We start from the raw sequence: 17,368 nt of genomic DNA on the forward strand, positions 1-17,368 counted from the left end.
TCGCTGTCACCACTTTCAGCAGCGCTTCTGCTTGTATAGCAGGGGACCTGAAGGTTGATAGGTTGACCAGATAGCCACACCTGTCACAGCTTCAGTCTATCAATGTATGTGAGATTGAATCCTTAAACCACTCTTTGCCAAAAAAAAATAGTGCATGAGAACTTTTCTGAGCTCAGAGCTGTGTCCCCAGTGACAGGCTCTGAGGACAAAGGTGCAGGTAAGGTTTAAGCAGCCGTGGTGTGGTGGGGGTAGTTCAGTAAAGTGGGGTCATGAAGATGGGAAGCAGAAAGCTTGAGAGTCCTCCAGAAACTCTTGATGCCTTGCAGTCAACAGGGGCTAATCCCACCTTCCAGCACCCTCTGCACAGGTGTTACCCCCTGGAGTGTGTGGAGAGCAAGTCTGGGCATCCAAAGGTATGAGCATTCCAGCCATTTGGGGGGATGTTTCCAGCATCTTTAATGGAAAAAACCAGAATGCAGAAGCTGCTTTCTTCATCTTCTCTCCTTTGTTTCCTCTTAATCTCTGCCTTCAGCATTTTCCCCTTTTTTTAATCTGCCTTTCACAAATGTTTGGCAAAAACTTTTCTTTCAGGAGGAAAACCTGAAGGCATGCCATGAACCATTGGACCCGGAGGGTGCTCAGATAGGTTTTTCCGGGAAACAAAACCTTTCTTAGGTTATGTAATTATCTGCCATTCATAGGGAACAGAGCTGGTGGAGGGGAAGTTCTGGCAAAAGGTGGAGCAAGTATCATAGCAGACACCTCTGTGGGTGCAGCTTTATGAAATGCTTTCTGTCACATTGGGATGGGGTGGCAGGTGGGCACCCCATTTTTCAGATGAAGAGTATGAGGGAGAGATTCAGGAGTTTGATCTGGGCATTTCCCATCTTAAGGTTTATCTGTTGTCTTCCTTCCCTAACCAATCCTGGGCCCCCAGAATTCTTACTCTCCCTGAACACCCCCTCTCCAATTCCTTTCCCCCCTTTATTTTTTACTGCATCACGCAGCATGCAGGGTCTTAGTTCCCCCACCAGGGATTGAACCTGTGCCCTCTGCAGTAGAAACTCGGATTCTTAACTACTGGGTCACCACGGAAGTCTCCCAATTCCTTTCCTGTGATCCTTCACTCTCTAGACTTCACCTTCCCATGCTGGACTCAGCTTCCTATCACAAACCCACTGTGTGCAGATCTCAGTCTTCTTCAGAGCTCATCCAGCAAACTTTCAGGTTCCAACCCTCTGTTTTTCAGGTTGAGAACAAGAGAATTTTATCTAGGTAGCAGCCTTGTGCCCGGAAAAGAGCAAGAGGGGAAATATCTTGGCTCTTTCAGCGCCATCTTGACTGAAAATAGAACTGAGTTCATCAGAACGTGCCAACACAGGGTCTGGAAACCACCAGGTGTCCTGACTACAGAGGTGTCCACTTGCCCGGGCTCCGTGGATGGGCTTGTGGCGGTGGAGGTGGGGCGAGCAGAGAGCGTGGCTGAGGGAGCCACCCGGGTCTGAGAGCAGGCCTGGCCTTGGGCCCCCCCTGGGCAGGACGGTCAGGCTGGGGCTCTGAATGGCAGCCGGTAGGAGCCGCCGAGTGAGGATGGGGTAACAGCACAAAGTGGGCAGGGCTTTTCTCCCTCCTTCCTGTTTCTAATCCTGGAGGAAAATAGATCTTGATCATCCAAAAGCCAGGGGCAGAGACTTCCATGGCAATCCAGTGGTTAAGACTCTGTGCTTCCAATGCAAAGGGAACTAAGATTCCACTTGTGGGGCGGCAGGGCCAAAAGATGAAAAAAAAAAAAAAAAGAAAGATCCAGGGACATCCTGACCCAGCCCTGAGACTGAGGAACGTCCCCATGCTGCCCTCAGAAGGCAATAACAAAAGAGCCAAGCATGGGGCTGTTGTGTTGTCACTGGGAGACAGTGGTGATTCTGAGCTGAGAGCAGCGCTCCGGATCCTTTGAACTCCTTATTTATCTGCGTGTTTATCTCTCATGGGCTTCTTTTTTATTTATTTATTTTTGGCTGCGCTGGGTCTTCGTTGCTTTGTGTAGGCTTCCTCCAGTTGCGGCGAGTGGGGCTACTCTCTAGCTGCGGTGCACGGGCTTATCACTGTGGTTTCTCTTGTTGTGGCTTCCCGGCTCTAGGGTGCATGAGCTTCAGTAGTTGTGGTGCATGGGCTTAGTTGCTCCATGGCATGTGACCAGGTATAGAACCCATGTCCCCTGCATTGGCAGGTTGGGTTCTTATCTAATATACCAACAGGGAAGTCCTTGTCGTTTTTAGCATTTACATTGTCCAGTATCATGCAACTGCAGGCACTAGGGCGTATTGGACTTCTGAGTAGTCATCACGTGCTGGGCTCACATGATGCCTGGGCCTTACACACATGACCCATTTAGTTCTCCAAACAAGCCTGTGCTGAGGACTGTAATAACCTCCACTTTGTTGCCATTGTTCAGTTGCTAAGTCATGTCCTTCTCTTACCAACCCCGTGGACTGCAGCACCCCAGGCTTCCCTGTCCTTCACTGCCTCCCAGAGTTTGCTCAAACTCATGTCCATTGAGTTGGTGATGCTATCAAACCATCTCATTCTTTGCTGTCCCCTTCGCCTTTTGCCTTCAGTCTGTCCCAGCCTCAGGGTCTTTCTCAGTGAGTTGGCTTTTTACTTCAGGTGGCCAAAGTATTGGAGCTTCAGCTTCAGTATTAGTCCTTCCAATGAATATTCAGGTTGATTTTCTTTAGGATTGACCAGTTTGACTTCCTTGCAGTCCAAGGGACTCTCACGAGTCTTCTCCAACACCACAATTTGAAAGCATCAATTCTTTGATTCTCAGCCTTCTTTATGATCCAGTTCTCACCTCTGTACATGACTACTGGAAAAACCACAGCTTTGACTATATGGACCTTTGTCGGCAAAGTGATGTCTCTCCTCTTTAATATACTTCCTAAGTTTGTCATGGCTTTCCTTTCAAGGAGCTAACGTCTTTTAATTTCATGGCTGAGGTCACTGTCTTTGGAGCCCAAGAAAATGAAATCTGTCACTGCTCCCACTTCGCCCTCTTCTATTTAAGATGGGTAAACCCAGGCCTGGAACTGCACCATTTCATGTTACCCAAGTGCTGAGTGCCAGAGCTGAGATTCCAGCTTCTGGGCCCAGGATCTGGAGCAGCTCTTGCCACAGTCCCATTTCTGAAGCCAGGGCTGGGCCTGGGACAGGCAGGAAGCTGGGTTTAAGGCTCAGAGTCAAGATCAACAATGCCATGGGGGCCTGTGTGTTTTCTTTTTTTCTTTCCTGTTGCCCCTGCTCTGTGGTCCCCCGATCCCTCAGTTCGTTTCGGAGGTGAGCCCCTCTTCTCAGACAAGACTGTCTGTCCCCACAGTTCAGTTTGGTTCAGTGACTTCATAAGCACAAGCTTGTGAGGCACAATTGAGGTTGTATCAGCCACGGTTGTGGGTCATGTCCTTGCATCCGTATGGGAACATGACACATGTGTCCAACTCTGTGACCTTAAAGACTGTAGCCCACCAGGCTCCTCTGTCGATGGGGATTCTCCAGGCAAGAATACTGGAGTGGGCTTCTGTGCCCTCCTCCAGGGGATCTTCCCAAACCAGGGATCGAACTATGGTCTTCCTGCATGGCCAGTGGATTCTTCACCATCTGAGCTACCAGGGAAGCCCCCGTAGCTGTGCTTATCAGAAACTTGTGAAACTTGGCAAAAGAACTGGGGGAGGCCCTCTTGTGGCCCCTCTCCCACTGACAGCCCAGGGTGTGGTTGGGACAACCAGCTATGTGGCTTCTTTAGGACCAGGGGAGGAAGGCTTTGGGGAAAACTGAGTTTGTGAGTTGGAGCTATTGGAGGCCTTCACTTAGGTTCCCTGTGGGAGCTCTGGACCAGGAAGACCTGCTAGAGGGGATGTTCTCTGGATGGGAGGCTGGCAGGGCTGGATGGTTTATGAGTGTGAGTGAGTGTATGTGTGTGTGTCTGTGTGCATGTGCCTGTCTAAGGGGATGGCTGACCTTAGTCACCTGACTGACTTCAGTACCTGCAGGTCGAGAACCCCTGGCTATCAGGGGATGGTGCCCTGCATCAGTGGCTTTGTGAATACAGGCAGGGGCTCCCCAGGGCCAGGTTTCTGGCAAGTGTCTAGTCCACAGCTGCGTGCTCCGTTGGCCTAAAGAACAAAATCATCTTCATTTTTGAAAGCCTAGCCAGTTACATCCGCATGTCCCAGACCCAGTGCTGTGGCTGTTCTGTCACCTTAGACGTGTCCGACTCTTTGCAGCCCTATGGATTGCAGCCTTCCAGGCTCCTTCTGCCCCCGGGGTACTCTAGGCAAGAATACTGGACTGGATTGCCATGCCTTCCTCCAGGGGATCTTCCCAACCCAGGGATTGAACCTGGGTCTTCTGTATTGCTGGCAGATTATTTACTGCTCAGCTATCAGGGAAGCCCCCCCCAGACCCAATGCTCAGAGAGAAACGGTGGCAAATTTATTAAGAAATGCCCTATGACTTAAGCACTTTAAGCAATTAACATCAATCTGGTAACATTTTCACATGTGAAACCTTTGCTCTTGTTTAGGTGTTTGAATCAACTTCACCCCAAAGGGTTAAAAGAGCCCCTCTTTCAAACAGGACAGCCTTCCTCTTCTCTTCTTCATCCCTTCCCTTGGAATCTGGCCTCTTTCTCTGTGTGAAGCAATTGAGAATGCATTTGATAGCCAAGATTTTTTCTTGTCCCTCAAAGGAAAGAATCCTGTGCACACACTCACAGTTAAAAGGATAAAGACTCCAAATTTTGGTTCAAAGCAGAAACATGGATCCTGCTGAACAAGATACTCCCAGTAATGGAGACCCGAAGATGGACTGCATTTGCACTGGAACTGGATTCTCAGATATTAACTGCCTATGTAAGAGTCCCACCCCCAGCCTGCCATCTCCTTAGTTTAGCTTACTTCATGCCTATTGTAACCTTTTAGCAAGTAAGACAATTTTGAACTAAACAATTACGTAGCAATAACAATTTTTGAGACACAAGACAAGTCATTTTTGGACCAAGTTTGGATTATCCAAGTCAGTGCTTCTCCTCCATCACAGTTTGCAAACTTGGTTTCTAGTAGCTCAGAGGAATGGGATAAGTTATTATTTCTCTAACGTGTGGACCCATTAACTTAAGCCCATCATCTGATCACATAGCCTCATGCTGACTGGTCATCTCCCACCACCTACCTATTCATCCACCCATCTATCCATCCATCCATTCCTCCATCCGCTTATACGTCAATCCATCCAGCAACCATCTGAGGGCCCCATAAAGAGCTGGGAGTTCATGGTCTGGCTGAGGAGCCAACAGTCCCCTAGGGTTGAGAAGTTAATTTTCAGCAAACTGCTGGGAGGTTGGGACAGTTTGGTAGGTTGGAAGATATTAATTCAAGTTAAATGACACCATGAATGAATTTCAGAAGTTTTTAAAATTTGAGGTTTAATTTCCATGCAGTAAAATGAACAAATCTTAAGTGTCCAGCTTGATGACTTTTTACAAGGCGTGCGACCACTAGAACATTTCTGTCACCTCAGAGAAATTCCAGTCAATACCCCGCTCCAGAGATCACCACTCTCGTGACATGTGACCAAAATCAATTTTGACTGATCTTGTACTTCATAGAAATGGTATCAGACAGTCTGTGCTTTTTTGGATCTGGCTTCTTTCTCTCCACATGATGTCTGTGAGGATCATCCACATTGTCGCATATGTCAGCAGCTTGTCGTGTTTCATTGAAGAGCAGTATTCCATTGTACGAATACACCACCGCCTGTTTATCCCATCTCTTGTTGACGGACGCTTGGGTTGTTTCTAGTTTAGGGCTGTTTTGAATAAAAGATGCAATGAGCATCCCTGTGCAAGTCTTTCTGGGGACATGAGCACTCATTTTCAAGTGAATAAAACATAGGACGATGAAGAGAGTCAACAGATTTTCAGTTATTTAATGTGCTGAAACCCTTTATAACAGAGAGAGACTTCCAAGGCTGATTGCATTTCAAGACAGGCTAAATATGTCATCTCAGAGATACATGCACTTACTTGATTGTGTTCCTTCAGCTTGTGTGAGGAAATGGCCTAATCAGGGTGCCTTCCGCTTAGTGACAGAGTTCCCTGCAACAATGGGGGCCTCCAGTGGACCCCACCTTCAACTGATTGGGGAATCAGAGACCCTTGGGAATAAGGCTAAGAGATCTCATATTGTGTTCTGAAGAGTGGACCACCTCCCCTCTCATTGTGTCCTGAGTCTTCCTGTTGGTCCGGATTCCAGTTTCCCAGTAATCATTAACTTCAAGGAGGAGATGGTGGGTCCTACTTATGGCTATTGTGGCTCCAAGTCAGCAGATCTGCCAGGGGTCAGGGGCTGGCATCTCCCCGGCGATTTGTCTGCAGCAACTGGGGAAGGCTGGCACCCCATGACAGACAGTTTAATCTCACCTGACTGCTGTGAGATATACTCACCATCCCAGAGAACTGCAAAGTATAAATTGTCTCTTAACACTGATAAACAGTCAGGAGGAGGACAAGCCTTGACAAAATATTACAACTTAATTGTATTTCTCAGCTGGGCTCAGGAAATCTGCTTCCTCCTTAGGCTAATGCTATTTACCAAGCCTCCCACCCTGCAATAATGATTTTTTTTTTTTTTTAACCCTTGGTGGGAAGCACCGTGGCGTGGGAAGGGTCCGCACTGCTGAGGCTTTCTGCCCAGGTGCTCAGGTATATGGGGGGCGCTGCCTTCTTTAAGTGCATGAGTTATTGCGCCTTCTGGCTTCTGGTTGGCTTCCAAGGGGGGCGTAGGAGGACAGGCCACCCCTGAGAAAAAGAGGCTTCTGGGGCCGGGGGTGGTGCCGAAGAGGCTAGACTTTCTGCTGGCCTGGTTTTCTAGTGCACAGGTGTCTGCAATTCTAAATAAATGTGCAATGTCAGGGCTCAGCAGTTCCTCAGCTGAGACTTGTAATGAGGGCTGAGCAGGGAAATAAGATGGGCCCTCTCTGGGCACCTGTCATTGTGTTGGATGAACCCCAATTCAGGCCTAATTAAGAAAAATGATAATCTGGGAGAACTGAGTTTGGGGGTGTGTGACAGACCAGGAGGGGGGGGCCACCTGTCAGAGACGCTGTGGCTCCTAAGATCCCCCTCCATGGAGCCTGGAGGCTCCCTACTGGGAGCACCGTTGCCTTTTCATTTTGAGAGGCGTCTTTGTGCTTTCTGGAAAGTTTTGAAAAACACTGTATTTTGAACGTTCATCCCCAAAGAGAGGCCAGGGGCTCAAGGTATTAACAGCAAAGCCTTTCGCCTTCACAGAGCGATGTCCACCGGTGACTTGTAAAGGCCGATCTGCTGGTTTTGGCGCACGGTGGCGGCTGCCTTCCCCTGGCTGACCATCCACTCTCACATTTGTCTGTTCGTTTGCTCGTTTCTTCGTTAGCTGCCGCCTCATGCCCAGTGCTCATTGTATTGTCGGGTTGAACAGTGTCTTCCCCAAACTGATGTCCTTTCCTGAAGGGGACCTGGTAACGGACTGTTAGGATGAGAGGAGGAGGAGGTGATGTTAAGGAAGGATCTGATATGCACAGACGAATGGATCATGGTACCACTGACAGAACCAAGGAACACTGGAGGGATGTATGTGCGTGTGTGGTAGTTTAGTCGCTAAGTCATGTCTAACTCTGCGACTCCTTGGACTGTAGCCCATCAGGCTCCTCTGTCCATGGGATTTCTTAGGCAAGAATACTGGAGTGGGTTGCCATTCCCTTCTCCAGGGGAATCTCCCTGACTCAGGGATTGAACCAGCATCTCCTGAATTGTAGATGGTCTCCCACATTGCAGGTGGGTGCTTCGCCACTGAGCCACCAGAGACGCCCACATGTGTGTGAGAGCAAGCCTCAAACCTGGCAGTTCCTGCAACCCTAGTGTGCTGTTCTGTCTGCATTCCAGCGGCCTCAGGGGAATGGAGGTGAAGTCTCATCAAGGGCTTGGATTCTGAGATGGCTTGTGCCCTTGTGGGAGGCTGGTATTCTCCGGTGAACCGTGGGTCTTGGAACGCAGACTCGCGGGTGTCCCCTCCCACGATAACATAGGACTTGGTCATGTGAGTTACTCTGGCCAGTGGGACAACAGAAGGCAGACAGAGGCTAGATAAACGCTAGCATTCTGAGGGCTGGCTCTCTTGGGAGCCTCTCTTGGCTGTCGGCCACCAGGCTGTGAAGAGGCTCCAGTAGATCACCCGATGACGAGATGCCGCATGTACCGACAGCCCTCGTGCTCAGAGACCATCTTGCAGGGCCTTCCCTGGTGGTCCAGTGGCTAAGACTCTGTGCTCCCAATGCAGGGGGCCTGAGTTCGATCCCTGGTTAGAGAACTCAATCCCACATGCTGAAACTAAAGATCCTCCATGCTGCAGCTAAAGACCCTACATGCCTCAATGAAGATCAACAATCCTGAGTGCTGTGATTAAGACCCAGCACAACCAAATAAAAAAAATACGTATTTTAAAAAGAGAGAGACCATCTTGGAAGTCCCAACCCAGCCGAGCACCCACATGAATGCAGCCAGAGATACCCAAAGAACCATGGAGAATAGATGGTTTGGGGTGGTTTGTGACACAGCCATGGATAATGGAAGAGACCTGTTTAGCCAGATGACGTGTGGAGTTGGGCTGGGCTCTTCCAGGTGGAGAGCCTTGGAAACAGCCGTCTCTGGGCAGCTCCACCTGCCCGGTTTCTCCCGTGACCTCTTCCTTGACTTTGACTTTGGTCGGAGCCCACGGAGGGCAGTCTGTCTCAAGGATGATGGTGGCCTCGGGGGCGATGATGCTCGGGCTGACCTCTCTCGCCCTGTCTCTCTACTCCTGGGTTTTCTCCTTTACCATCCCTTCCCTGGTCCCTGTCTGTGCCTGGGTTTCCTCACTTCCTTCCAGACTCCTCCTTTCCCTACAGCTGTGGGGAGCCCCCAAGCACCAGAACATTCTGACACTTGGTTCAGGGTATGCCTCAGTGCCCACCTCCCTATTCTTTTTGTCTCCTGTCCCAGCACTGGAGCACAATTAGATCTCCTTTGTCTTTTTTTTTTTTTTTTTAATGAACAGGTTTAACCACTGTAAGCTGGCTATTATATTAGACTGAAGATACTGTTTGTAAGCCATAGTCGACCGAGACCCGGGACCAACTCTGACACCTCCTTAATTTTGTGCCATTAACGAGGTACACGCCTCAGTGAGGCGAGCACTGCGGAGTCGCTCCCGCTTCAATTCTGTGCCGTGTTATATGAAACGCTAATGAGTCCAGAATTCTCAAAGGTCATAATCTGAATACATTTCCTTTTCTTCTTTTGAGGGGAATGGGAATAGGATTCTAAACAATTAAAATGAGATTTACTTCATCATTTGGCTAACAACGTCCTCGACTGTACTAATTATGCTGAGGTGGGTATTCATTTGCTGGTCACTTGGATGGATCTGAGTGTGTCTGATTTCTTGGGAGGCCCCGTCTCTGAATTCTACACAGCATGGTTTTTTTTGGTTTTGTTTTGTTTTTTAAGCTGCTCACCCTATTGATTATGAGAAATAACTGGGAAAAAAAAAACCCACCAAAACCCGTACAGTATGGAAAGTGCAAATTTAGCAGAACCAGCATTGAATTTTCCAGGGAGTCATTTATCATCCTTACAAAGTTTTGGTTCTTTGCAAATAAAAAAGAGAAAGGAATGGTAATTGCTCTGCTCAGCTAATTGACAGAATTGTGTCAGAAAAGGGAGGCATTTCAACAGTGCCTCGGATGATGACATTTGAAGGTTGTTCCCATTCTCTCTTTGCTGCTAAATTAGGGAATCATTATTTCCCTGTGAATTTTATTCATCTAATGCTGGCTTCTCACCACCCGCCCCTCCTCCCCGCCCCCCAGAGTTGAGATTCAGACAGAAACGTGAACACGAAATGCCAAAAGTCACATGCTAGTGTGACCAGTTCAGGTTGTATTCCCCAGTTTTGGAGTTCAGGGCCTGAGTGGGCGAGGGCAAGGGGGGATCCATCTGTTAGAAAAGACCCTCTTGTTATGTGTGTGGGACCCAGGTTGAAGTCCCCACTGGTGGATTAGGAGAGCAGGTTAGTCCGCTGAGCGTGGTAGGATAGAGGCAGTTGGGACAGCGCTTCTCCAGCTTTTTAATCTGGTTAGGGGGTGGCTTCAGTGGGGGCAGAGGCTCTTCTATGTTCTTAGGGACAATGGCAATCTCCAATTTTTCCCTGAAAAAAGGGTACTCATCAGATACAGGGCTTACCATATGGCTTTTGAGGAGACAGAGATAATATTAATAACTGGCTTAGAACATCAATGCTTGGCCCTCACTAACTGTTATAACCAAAATGCCAATGTCTGATGGAAACAGGCAGAGTAGACAGTCTGGTAGCAAAACCAGCAATTCCTCAGGAGGACAGATTGATAGCAGTCCTGGATGATGCTTGAAAATCCTCTGTGATGATAAAGGCAAAATGTGAAGGTTATCTCAGCGATGGTGACATGTTGGTCGAAAATCCTACCCTCTGTAGAACAGGGAAGAACAGGGTTTCTTTTTCTTTTTGAATTGGAGTATAATTGCTGTACAATGTTGTATTAGCTTCTGCCGTCCGATGAAGTGAGTCAGCTCTGTGTACACATACACCCCCTCCCTCTTGGATCTCCCTGCTGCATCCCACTCCTCTAGGCCATCACAGAGCACCGAGCTGAGCTCCCTGTGTTGTTCAGCGGCTTCCCACTAGCTGTCTCTTTCAGACATAATTGTGTATATATGTCAGTGCTACGTTCCCAGTTTGTCCTACCCTTCTCTGCCCCCTGCGTCATCTGTACCATTTTTCTAGGTTTCATATATATATACGTTAATATACAATGTTTGTTTTTCTCCTTTTGATTTACTTCACTCTGTAATGATGGACTCCTTCTGCAGTTTCTGACTAGTTTGGGGTTATACCTCCTCATCCTGCCTAGCTGATCTTCCTGTCCCTGGGAATATTCTTTTGCCATCCCCAACTCATGACCTCTTGTCTTCCCCCCCCCTCTATAGTTGGGGCTCCTCAGGGCAGCCACTGGAAAGAGCAACACCCTACCTACCCAGATAGTAGAGCTGAATATATGTGACACTTGGGGCACGTTCTCAACTCCACCTTCTAGCTTCCCAAAGAACAGAGTTGATGGCTAGTGAATCCCTGTAGAATCAAAACGAATCGGGAAGACTAATAAATTACCTGTATTGACCTTTCAGAGGTTTCACATGTCTTGAACCAGCAGTTCTGAAAACTCTAAATCTTTATTTTAATAATCCTCTTAATTTGGTTGTTAATATTTACTGTTTTATTTGTTTTCTGGTTTTTAGTTTTAAAATTAAAAATCATTTTATTTTATTTGGCTGTGATGGGTCGTAGTTGTGGTAAGAAGGATCTTTAGTTGTAGCATGTGAGATCTAGTTCCCTGAGCAGGGATTGAACCTGGGCTCCCTGCCTTGGGACGGTGAAGTCTTAACCACTGGATCACTAGGGAAGTCCCAATACTTAATGTTTTATATGAAAGTCTTTATGAAAAGAGAGCCTAGTATTTTTCTTGTGGACCCAAGAGAGAGAAAAATGTCATGTTTTCCCCTGGTAAGTCAGTCAGCATCCGATCTTGCAACAATGAGCAGATTTCAAAGCCTCTGATTCCCACTTCTAGAGGAAGTGGTCCCTGACCGTGTCCTTATTCAGAAACAAGGTAAAAAAGCCTGTTTTTATGAAATGATGTAGTAAGTGGTAGGGATGCTTCTTTGATTCGATTTTATGATGGGAATAAGTCATTTTCTCCTCTTTGTAAGACATTTTCCTTTGTAACTTCAGTCTTCATAGTGAAGTTCAATAAGCGACATCAAAAATGATAGGAAAAAAATCTTCATTTGAAAATGTTCACTAGTCAATCTATTGTTCCAAGAAGGCACATGGAACTGTATTTTTTTTTGTTTTTTTTTCTCTCCCTTTTTCCTACCCACCCTCCCCACAACTGCCTTTGTGTTTCTTGGTGTAGTTTCCAAATTTGGTGAAAACCCATCAACTCTCTAAAGTTGTCAAGGATTAAAAAAAAAACACACAGAGTGATGTGCAAGGTTGAGTAGTTAAATGGTGGCATCCAATGCACTTTCCTTGACCAAGAGTTATTCCATCCTTTACCATCCCTGTGTCCAGGGAAACCTCACTTGGGATGTTCATGGCTTAGCAGTGGGAAGGTAGAGAAAAAGTTCTCGATTTCTATTTTTATTCCCGCAGGCTTCATTTCAGTATAACTTTCACATTTATGGACTTGCCCACCAGGGACCTTATATACATTAATCACAGGGCAAGTCTCTCAGCGGATGCATCTGTACGTGTGGCTGCCATAAAAGGAGTGAATCAAACTTCACGCCTGGTTTTGGTAGCATATGACTCATTTTCATGGCCCTAGAACTAAAACGTGGTAGTTAAAACAGCAAAGTGATATTTATAGGGTAATTTTGATCAAGCCTGTCATAATTTTCTTTCCTGGGTAAGTCTATATGTCCTTTGTTATAGCTCTAATTACACTGACAGCTTTCCAGAGGGAATCTTAGGGTAGAGGTTATTTAAATATGAAACCAAAGATTTGACATCAGTTAAGAGTGAATGGTTTTTATTTCCTAACATATGTTTTAAAGTAACGTAAGCTTATGGGCTGATTTTCCTTTCTGAACACTATTATTTTTATTTTATTTCATATTTTAGTTTTACAGGTTAAGCTCATGGAGCAGTGCTGTCATTTCTGTTGTTATTTATTTGGCTGCCCTACGCAGCATGTGGGATCTTAGTTCCTGACCAGGCATGGAACTTCAGCCCTGGCAGTGAGATTGCTGAATCCTAACCGTTGGACTGTGAGGGAGTTCCCTTATTTTATTTTAAAAAAAATTTTTACATATATATACATTCTTTTTTATATTCTTTTCCATTATGGTTTATCACAGGATGTTGAATATAGTTCCTTGTGCTGTAGAGTAGACCTTGTTTATCCATTCTATTTATATATACTAGTTTGGGCTTTCCAAGTGGCGCTAGTGGTAAAGAATCTGCGTCAGTGTAGAAGATGTTAAGAGACGGGTTCGATCCCTGGTTTGGGAAGATCCCTTGGAGAAGGAAATGGCAACCCACTCCTGTATTCTTGCCTGGAGAACTGCATGGACAGAGGAACCTGGCGGGCTACAGTCGATGGGGTTGTAAACAGCCGGCCATGACTGAAGAAACTTATATAGCACACATATACTAGTTTGCATCTGCCTTCCCAAACTCCCAATCTACCCCTTCCCCACATCTTTTATTTTATTTACTTTATCCCTGAGGCAGAAGGAGGATTGTGCTGGTCTCTCCTCCCCCTGCCCCTCCTGGGGGGCAGCCTGAAACAGAATCCCTTGGCTGAGACCTGCACCGATCAATGGTGGGCTGTTCACCTGTCCCTGCATCATCTCCCTCCTGCAGCTCCAGCTGAGAGCTCTGTTGGGTTACAAATTTAGCAGCACTTCTCCAGCGCCTTTCCCCTTTCCACATCACCCCAGGGATCTCTATTAACTTCACACACTAAAAATAGCACTGCAGAACTGCTGAATGGATGAGAGCGACCAGCAGGGCCCTGGGAAGGCTAAATATTGCTCACATTGATCAGAAGCCTGGGCCCTGCTCTCATGATGCCTGTGGTTTGACACCAAGCTCATTAAAAATGTTTGTGCATCTGTGAGCTTGAGAGGCAAGCACAGGGAGTGTGTCAGGCCCGGGGGGGGGGTGGGGCGGGTGCTAAGAAAGTGAAGATGCTCTTGCTGAGGTCTTTTCTTCCCAACCTGGGGCTCCCTTTTCTTCTGAATCAATGCAGCACTTATGTGAGCCTGGACAGGACCCGTCTCTGGTTCTTGACGGAAAATAAAGCCAACTCTTACCTTGACTTTAATCCTGGGCACGGTGTAAAGTTTTTCTACTGCAGAGTGTAGTTCAGTTCAGTTCAGTTCAGTCGCTCAGTCGTGTCCGACTCTTTGCAACCCCATGAATCACAGCATACCAGGCCTCCCTGTCCATCACAAACTCCTCCTGGAGTTTACTCAAACACATGTCCATCGAGTTGGTGATGCCATCCAGCCATCTCATCCTCAGCTGTCCCCTTCTCCTCCTGCCCCCAACCCCTCCCAGCATCAAGGTCTTTTCCAGTGAGTCAACTCTTCGCCTGAGGTGGTCAAAGTATTGGAGTTTCAGCTTCAGCATCAGTCCTTCCAGTGAGCACCCAGGACTGATCTGCCTTAGGGTGGACTGGTTGGATCTCCTTGCAGTCCAAGGGACTCTCAAGAGTCTTCTCCAACACCACAGTTCAAAAGCATCAATTCTTCGGCGCTCAGCTTTCTTCACAGAGTGTAGAGGTCCCACCAGATAGTAGATGCCCATGTGTCGTGCCTTCTTCAGGCTGGGAAGCTGATGGGAAAAACTTAGGAGTTAAAGTATTCTCTGTCTGTGTCTTAGTTCTATAGCGTCTTAACTGTGCTCTCTTGGACTAGTTATTGAACCCCTCCAGCCTCAGTTTCCTTATTTATAAAATGAGACTGTTAATTAAAATGAACACTTCTCTCACAGGTGGTTGCAAATTCAGATGGGGATAGAATCGAGTGTTTGGAGAACTATAAATAGCCAAGCACTTCCTATTAATTAAATACCTGCAGTATTAGTGTGATGGTTAATTTTATGTGTCAACTAGATTGAGCTAAGGGATGACCAGACAGCTGGTAAAACATTATTTCTGGTTGTGTCTGTGAGGGGCATCTCTAGAAGAGATTAGTATGTGGGTTAGTGAGCAGAGTAAAGAAGATCACCTTCTCCAGTGTGGGTGGGCATCAACCAACCTGTTAGAGGCTCGAGGAGAACAGAATAGTGAAAGAAGGACAGATTCTCTCTTTCTGCTGGAACTTGGACATTCATCTTCTCCTGCCCTTTGACACTAATGCTCCTGGTCCTTGCGTCTCCAGACCAGGACTGGGACTTATACCATGGGCTCCTCTGGTTCTCAGGGCTTTGGACTTGGACTGGAACTACATCCCCAGCTTTCTTGGGCCTTTAACTTGCAGATGGCAGATTGTGGAACTTCTTGGCTTCCATAACTGCACAAGCCAATTCCTCATAATAAACCTCTCTGTATCTCGATGCATCCTACTGGATCTGTTTCTTTGGAGAACCCTCATTAACCTAATGAAGTTGAACCAAAAGAAAATGCTAATAGTCAATCAGTTTTGTCCTATGAGGATGGCCATTTCATACGGTTCAACCTTCTACATTAATAAGTGGTTCTGGAAAGTCTTTCCTTACTTCTCTGAATTGTCCCCGTGAGACAGAAAGATTATAAGCAGCCTTATTTTAGTGCCTGGGGAAATCTAGGTTTCAAAGCTTACTTGTACCAAGTTGAATAAAAGTCCATGCGTGGAACCTGTCCCCCCATGGCTCAGTCTGTGGTTTCTTGACCTCATCCTGCTCTTGATGGTCTTGAGCTGAAAATGAGAAACTGGAGAAAGAATGTGATAAAAAGCCATTTTCCCCAGGAGTTGAGCAGAGTGTGATATGAGAGGTCATTACCTTTATAACAAATACTGTCATAAGGATTGATCCTCATGTAAAGGCCTTGTTCTTTTTTTTTTTTTTTAGTTTCTTCTCTTTACATGTTTATTCAACACAAAACAACCTCTCACAACTTTACTGAGGTGGCTGACCACGTCCACGACCAAATCCGCCTCTAAACTGGAACTCAGTTGCTGACCCAGCCCCAGCCTCGGCTTTCTTGTCAGCACCAGGGGGCACGGCACTTCGTCTGTAGGTGTCTCTGTCGGCTTCCCCTCGCGTGAGTCTTGCAGGTCGCTCTCCCTCCAGACCTTTGGGCCGTGGCCGGCCAGTCTCCGGACGGCTGCGGCGCAGGGTGGCGGGCACAATCTCAGGGGGCAGGTGGAGGTAATCGCGGAGATACTGGATGCCCTCGTTGGTGAGGTACCAGTAGAAGTGTCTCCAGGCAAACTGTTCCTTCACGTAGCCTCGTGACTTGAGAGACTGCATGGCTTTCATGACATGAAGATTGGGCACGTTCTTGTCTGCCAGCTCCGGGTGCTTGGGCATGTGGACATCCTTCTTGGCCACCATCACCCCCTCCTTAAAAAGGAGTTCATAAATGGCAATCCGGTTCTTTTTGGGCATCAACATCGCTACGGCTGCTGTGTCCGGGGCCGGCGCTGGAAAAAGCAAAGGCCTTGTTCTTAAGCTGATGCCAGCTCTCCTAGAATGATGACTTTTTTTTCTAACCTCTGCTGGGCTCCTGCATACTGTTACTTGTGTTTCTTGTTTCTCCGAATCACCAAGATTTATGGCTCAGGGCTGACCTGGGGATCTGAAGAGCTGGCTCCTCAGTGAAAGGGCTTTGCTGGTCTGGGTCAGAGGATGGTCCTCTTTGAGTCTGCCTTTGGCTCAGCATCGGAACTGCTGACATTTTGCGTCAGAGATCCTGACCCAAATGAAGTGGGGGCTGTCCTGTGCGTTATAGGAACATTCAGCAGCATTCTTGGTCTCTACCCACTGGATACCAGCAGCAACCTCTCCAGTAGGAACAACCCAGACCATCTCTGGGTGCTGTCAGATGTCCCCCAGTGGGATAGGATGAGTCCCAGCTGAGAAGCACTGGGCCCAAGGGACTTGAAAGTGTGAGCGGGGAGCTCAGTCCACGGTTCCCTATTGTTACTTCACTTTGTCTGATGAGCTTCAGCACCGTTGAAAGAATGGCCTTTCCTTTCCTTCCACCTCCCCATGAAAGGTAGTGATGATTAGATAAGAGATGAGTCACACTGAGGATACTCACTTGCATAAGAATAGGAAGAGAGGGGTACAGAGCCAGGGTCCTCAGGTGGGAAGAAAACCAATCTGATAGCAGACCAGGCTCTCAATTTCCTGGCAGAAACATCTGTCTTCTTGTTTTTCTAGTTAATTGTGGATTTTCATGAGCGCACTCAGCTAATCAAGTTTAATGACACTAGACCTAAATCACATTATTGTTATTTTTTGAGGCACTGTTGGCACCTCGCCACATTAACCCGCCAGCAGCCTGGAGACAAGCGTAGTCACTCAAACCCCGAGCGGCGAGGCTTTTATTAGCCGCGCACCCAGCCCTTTCATAACATGTCACCACTGAGATTATGAAGACAAAAGAAAAACAATAGAAAAAGGACAGTTTCCATAAAGAACACTTTAGGAACTTTATTACAAAGCAGAAACTTTATTGCAAGATGGGCCATGAGACGTGTGTCCTA

The 17,368-nt window shown here is 47.2% G+C and overlaps 1 protein-coding gene across 1 annotated transcript; it reads right to left on the minus strand.

The window, feature by feature from the left end:
• Window positions 1–15,729: 15,729 nt before the first annotated feature.
• LOC133046153 (small ribosomal subunit protein eS10) lies at window positions 15,730–16,305 on the minus strand. Its single transcript, XM_061129094.1, has one exon. It carries the CDS (start codon window positions 16,269–16,271, stop codon window positions 15,774–15,776), a length of 498 nt encoding a protein of 165 aa, XP_060985077.1. The 5' UTR covers window positions 16,272–16,305; the 3' UTR covers window positions 15,730–15,773.
• Between the last annotated feature and the right edge of the window lie 1,063 nt (window positions 16,306–17,368).

The sequence above is a fragment of the Dama dama genome, chromosome 24 (assembly GCF_033118175.1).
Source record: "Dama dama isolate Ldn47 chromosome 24, ASM3311817v1, whole genome shotgun sequence".
NCBI lineage: Eukaryota > Metazoa > Chordata > Mammalia > Artiodactyla > Cervidae > Dama > Dama dama.